This window comes from Rhinopithecus bieti, unplaced genomic scaffold (assembly GCF_001698545.2).
Source record: "Rhinopithecus bieti isolate Rb0 unplaced genomic scaffold, ASM169854v2 scaffold_315, whole genome shotgun sequence".
NCBI lineage: Eukaryota > Metazoa > Chordata > Mammalia > Primates > Cercopithecidae > Rhinopithecus > Rhinopithecus bieti.
The window spans coordinates 6,484,449-6,490,247 of record NW_016803481.1 but is presented as its reverse complement, the minus strand read 5'-3'; the positions used below and the strand labels follow the sequence as shown (position 1 = coordinate 6,490,247).

Sequence of the window (5,799 nt, the reverse complement as noted above, 5' to 3'; positions counted from 1 at the left end):
GTGTGGGGGGTAGGGGAACATAAAACGTTTTTTTTTTTTTTTTTTTTTTTTGAGACAGAGTCTTGCTTTGTCGCCCAGGCTGGAGCGCAGTGGCATGATCTCAGTTCATGCAACCTCTGCTTCCCGGGTTCAAGTGATTCTCCTCTCTCAGCCTCTGTAGTAGCTGGGATTACAGGCCTGTGCCACTACACCCAGCTAATTTTTGTCTTTTTAGTAGAGACAGGGTTTTTTTCACCAGGTTGGCCAGGTTGGTCTCGAACTCCCGACCTCAGGTGATTTGCCCGCCTTGGTCTCCCAAAGTGCTGGGATTACAGGCATGAGCCACCACACCTGGCCAAAGGGGAACTTTTAAAGAAGGATTGCTGGAGTCTTTGTGTTCCCTTTAAGGTCTTCAAGAAAGTAAATAAATACTTGGTTATCTTTTTTTAAACAAAAGGTATTCCTTGGCTGGAGTAGGTGATTATTTAAATTTTTTTATTTTTATTTTTATAGGATCGGGAGTACAAGTGCGGTTGTGTTGCATGGATCTATTGCACAGTGGTGAAGTCTGGAATTTTAGTACTCATTGCCTGAATAGTGAACACTGTACCCAGTTATTTTTCATCCCTCACTTTTCTCCCACCCTCCAACATTTTGGAGCCTTCAGTGTCTCTTGTTCCACTCTGTATGTCCATGGGCACCCATCGTTTAGCTCCCATTTCCATATGAGAACATGCCGTTTCTGACTTTCTGTCTGAGTCATTTCACTTATGATAATGGCCAATAGTTCCATCCATATTGCTGCAAAAGACATGATTTCATTATTTTTGATGGTTGCATATGTATTCCATGGTATATACGCACCACATTTTAAAATCTAATCATCTGTTGATGGACACGTAGGTTCAGCCCATGATGTTGCTATTGTGAATAGTGGAACAGTTGATTATTAAACCGAAGAGAGAAAAGGCCTTCCTCTCCCCATGACTTAACAGGAATGGAGGACGGTGCATTTATAAAAGGATGGCCATCATCAGCTACTGGGTAGGCTGAGGCTTTTGATCACCATAGGTTGCAACTGGTGTGTCAGGTGGACCAGGGCAAGAGGATATGGTAATTAGAAATATCTAAGTGACACAGCATGTAATTTTTAGGAAACTGAAAATCACACACGGATACATCTAATAAAGACATGGGTACTTTATTTTCAAAACACTCATATGTTGCAAAAAACACATAGAAAAATCAAGTTTGGTGGGGGTGCTGACTAAACTTCAAGTCACAGACTTTTATGTTACAGACTGGAGCATGGTTTGTTATGCATGTAGAGAACCCAAACTAATTTATTAAACAGGATAGAAACAGGCTGTCTGGGTGAAATGGTTCTGAGAACCATCCAGTTCCCCTGTCAGATGCTGATAGACTAGCTCTTCAAATGTTTTTCTACCAGTTCAGAGATGGGTTAATGACTAGTTCAATGGGGAAAAAGCAAGATGGATTCACAAACCAAATAATTTTAAACCAAGACACTTTTTTTTTTTGCAACACAATATACATCACAGTGAAATGTGTAATCCTTGCAAATTGCAAGTTGAAAGAATTAAATTCAGAGGAGGGGAGAGAAAGAGTACTCAGCAGGGACTGAGAACTATATGCTTATTTTAAAAGAAATGTAAAGAGCAGAAAGCAATTCAGGCTACCCTGCCTTTTGTGCTGGCTAGTACTCCGGTGGGTGTCAGCAGTACATGGCATTGAATATTTCAATGTGGAGCCCAAACCACTGAAAATGGGGTGAAATTGGCCAACTTTCTATCAACTTATGTTGGCAATTTTGCCACCAACAGTAGATTGGCACTTTTAATAAAAGAAAATTGAAAGGTTTCTCACTAAATGGAAGTAGTGGAATCAAGAGACTCCCAGGTCTCATTAATGCTCTCACTAATGAGCATACCTCATTAGTGATTGTTTTGTTGTTTCATGTTTTTCTCATGTCTCCCCTCTACCCCATCACCTGAGATAACAGAATGAAAGTGGAAGGACAGCCAGATTTCTCCTTTGCTCTCTGCTCATTCTCTCTGAAGTCTAGGTTACCCATTTTGGGGACCTATTATAGGCAACAAACACAGCTCCCAAAACGTTTGGACAGTTTCTTGCTGTGTTTTAAAATGGGTTTCCCTTTTCTTAGCCCTTTCCTGTAAAGGCTCACTCCGTCCCTTGCTTGCTCAGTGAACTGGGCTCCCCAGGGCCTAGGCTGCCTTCTTTTCCATGACCCCGCCCATGAGCCCTCCACTGGACAGCTCAGTGAGCCTGGCTCTTCATCCTGCACTGTGTTCTTCCTTCTCTATGAAAATCCAATGCCTCTTACCTCCCCTGTATGTAAAGATTCTCAAGGATTGTCAGACTTCAAACGTAACAGCAGAACCACCAGAAGGTCCTATAAATGTAGCAGTGACCTTCTCAAGCTGTCAGGTATTTAAACAGGATTTGGGATTTAATGCTATATATTTTTAAAGGAAAGAAATAAGAGTTGCTAGTTTTAAAAATGCATGTCTTTTAGCCAATTCAGAATCTGCCCCAACCTTTTCTAAAACTCAAGACAGATAAAGCTTTGGGGAGAGGAAAAAAATTGAAAAAAAAAAAAAAAAACCAGATCTCAGGATCTCAGGCTAAATACGTGAGGCATAAGTTAGGTGCAGTCAGACTAACAGTCTGGACTAAAATGAAGCCCTTTAGTGAGTAATTGCTGCAAAAAAGGAACAAAAAATTTTAAAAGGAGGGAAGGAAGAAATATGTCACCTCTGAGGATACAGTATATATGAATCAAGCCTGAAAACTCCAGGAAACTTCTGATTCTAAATTCTCCAGTGCGGGAGAAAGAAGTTGAGGACAGTCCTTTCCACTTTCTGCTAATAAAAAAAGCAACAGTCCCTAGCAGCAGTATGCAGACCCTCCTTAGGCCCCTGTCTTGGACATGCGGAGATTCTCCTGGCACGGCCCCACCTCTTGCAGTGGAGTTCTGTTTATACAGCTTGTCTTAAAATCACAGCAAGTGCATCTTGTTCTATTTGGGCCACTCTGTAAATACTTAAGTTGGCATACCATTTTAAAAGGAATAAGAAGAAGCTGATATTTTCATCTCCTCCCACCCATCTCCCCCTCCCATGCAAATGTGTGCTAAGCATGAGAGCGTTCTCTTGGAGACCCTCTATTTGCCCCACTCTTTTACAGGGACAGAGAGAGCCTTGGCCATATTCCAAGGCCAACAGGAAGCTTCTGGACTTAAGTTTAATTCAGTTGGTGACATCCTCATTCTGGCTGTCCTTTCTCCCGTTAGGTTTGCCCTTTCAGAGTTGATATTCAGTGACACAGGGGGATGGAGTTGTAGAACAGAATCCTCAGGTGTACAGCTCATCCAAAATCATGCAAAGAGCTGGAAACAGCACTTGATTTTCCTTCTCTCCCCTTCAAACAGGGAGCCAGAAGCAAAAAAATGACCTACAGTATGCACTGGGAGAAAGACTTAGATATTAAAACTTTCACTGTCTCTGTTGTTTCATTGTCTCACCAGTGAAGATCTGAGATTTCTACACAAATCTCCAATAGCTTTGTTGTGCACACCTCTTGCTCCCTGACCTTGGCCCCTTGTGCTTTTCATAGACACACCCTGGGGAAAGCAGTTTTTGATCATACATGGTTGTCACCTGAGCTGGCATTACCAAAAAGCTGGGCTCCAGCTGCCCACGCAGTACAGGTATGGGTAGTAAGGATAGTTGTTATACAAGGAGACCAGGGAGGCCCGGGAGAAGGCCTCCTCTTTCAGAGCCGGCAAAGAGGAGTGCTTCTCCAAGTCTCCCAGCTCCGAGGAGAGCTGCTTTCGCTTAGTCTTATAGCGTCTGTTCTGGAACCATATCTTCACTTGGGTCTCCGTGAGCTTGAGGTTCTTGGCCAGGTGGGCCCGTTCAGGGGCCGACAGGTACTTCTGATGGCTGAACTTCCTCTCCAACTCGATCACCTGAGTGTGGGAGAAAGCAGCTCGAGAGCGCTTCTGCGGCTGCTTAGGGGTTTGGGGGAGGCTTGGAAGGGAGCCTGAAGTGTTTTCACAGTCCAACAGATAAGACCCCAAGTGCCTTTCTGGAAAGGACAGCGGGGAAAGAGGGATGGGAAGACAAAAGTTACATGTTAGCAGGGAAGAGAACAGAATTCAATCCACCCTTATCTCTTTAGTGAGTGAACAAACAGCACACTGTCATCGTGGATACATTTCACTTTTTTCACATGACTAAGGAGCTCTCCGGAGTGAAGAGTGAGTAAATATGTTTATAACCTATTCATTTTCTAAGAATCATTAAGAACCCAAAGTTAGAGATGTTTCGTGGTTGAACTTTCTCCGTATTGTCTAGTAGAATTAGATGGGGATTCCGCATCTGTGTGCTGAGGAGAGGCGGGAGAGGGAGGCAGGGAAGACAGGAACAAGACACCCGGGAAGGCCGGACCAAAAGGCATCCGGTGTTAGGACTCAGGTGGGCAAGAGAGGGCTTGTGCCACGTGAGACGCAGAGGCAGGCTCATTCTGAGCTTTAATTCCCTCTTCGCTAAAGGAGGCGTTCGGTCGCTTCATCAGAAGTGATAGGAAAGAAAATAACTCTTTCCTGGAGGGTACCCAAAATGTACCGCTTTACTGCCCACGGGATTGGGAAGCACACGGAGGCTTTCCTGGTCAACCCCTACTTTGTCACTATTAATAAGTTATCATTAGTTCTCGTAACTACCGTGGGGCTGGCGCCGATCGCGGGTGGCGCGGGGCGGGATCCGCTCCCGGGACGGTGGAGGGCGGTCGCGCTGCGGTCGCGCCGGCTTCTGAGCCCCGGGGAGCGGAGGCACGGAGCCGGGAGAGTCCTGCCGTGTCAGAATCCTGCGCCGCCCTGACGCTGGGGCTCAGGGTTCGTCCCCGGGGCGCGCGCGCGTGGCTGCGGAGGCGGGGAGGTCCCTCTGCCTGTGGCCGCGGGGCCCCGCGTCTCTGCACCCCGAGCTCTGGGGGGTCCGCCTTAGGCTGCCCTCGGGCCCCGGCCTCGCCGCTTACCTGGCTCGGTCTCCGCCAGCGTCTCGGCCTCCTCCGGCGCGGCGCGGGGCCTGGGGCTCAGCTGGTCGTTCTGCACCCCGGCGGGGCCGCGTCCTCCCTCCGGCTCTGGCTCCGGGTCGCGCCGTCTCGGGCTGCCCGTGTGGCCGCCTCGCCGCTGCGCGCCGTCCCGCAGGATGTCCTGGATGAGGAAGGACGTGAGCGGCTTGGATGGGGTTGGCCGCGCGGCCCCCTCCGCTTTCGCCTCCCCGGGCAGCGGCTCCGTGGCCCTGAGCATCCCGGCTGCCCCGCTCTGGCCTCGCTGCGCCCGCCCAGCCTGCACAGCTTTCACTTTCCGCCTCCCGGCTCGCTTATAGCCCCGGGGGAAGCGCGCCGCGCCGCCCTCCCATTGGCCGCGGGACGGGCCGCGCCGCGGATTGGCCGCCCTGCGCTCCAGGTGACGCCGCGGAACGGGAAGGCCTGACCACGAGCCCGCTCCGCTCCTCCCTAGGGGATTCCTTCCCCAATTCCCTATCCTTCACCCAGCTCTCCCCCCTCCGCCCTGAGCCGTTTTCCCAGGTCGGGAGCGCACCCCAAAGCTGGGCTCCTCTCCCCAACCCACCCACAACAGAAGTTGAGAAGCGCATGGGGATGGGATGACCAAGACGAACACTCCAGTTAGTTCTTCAGGACCCTCAGAGCCAACCACACGGAGTGAGGACGCAGTCGCTGCAGCCGCACGGTACCGTGAGAGTTCTGGGTGCT

General features: G+C 49.0%; 1 protein-coding gene across 1 annotated transcript; it reads right to left on the bottom strand.

Annotated features, from left to right (window-relative positions):
• Nucleotides 1-1,158: 1,158 nt before the first annotated feature.
• On the bottom strand, nucleotides 1,159-5,375 carry NKX3-1 (NK3 homeobox 1). Its single transcript, XM_017885648.1, has 2 exons — nucleotides 5,059-5,375; nucleotides 1,159-4,110 (listed from the first exon to the last, which is right to left on the bottom strand). The coding sequence occupies exons 1-2, from the start codon at nucleotides 5,330-5,332 to the stop codon at nucleotides 3,692-3,694; spliced, it is 693 nt and encodes a 230-aa protein (XP_017741137.1). The 5' UTR covers nucleotides 5,333-5,375; the 3' UTR covers nucleotides 1,159-3,691.
• Nucleotides 5,376-5,799: the final 424 nt, after the last annotated feature.

What these genes read in the sequence shown, in the direction of transcription:
- NKX3-1 (XM_017885648.1), bottom strand. Translation starts at nt 5,332, where the DNA reads ATGCTCAGGGCCACGGAGCCGCTGCCCGGGGAGGCGAAAGCGGAGGGG. An exon ending in GCTGGCGGAGACCGAGCCAG is followed by an intron (nt 4,111 to 5,058) that starts GTAAGCGGCGAG and finishes TGTCCTTTCCAG; the next exon opens with AAAGGCACTTGGGGTCTTAT.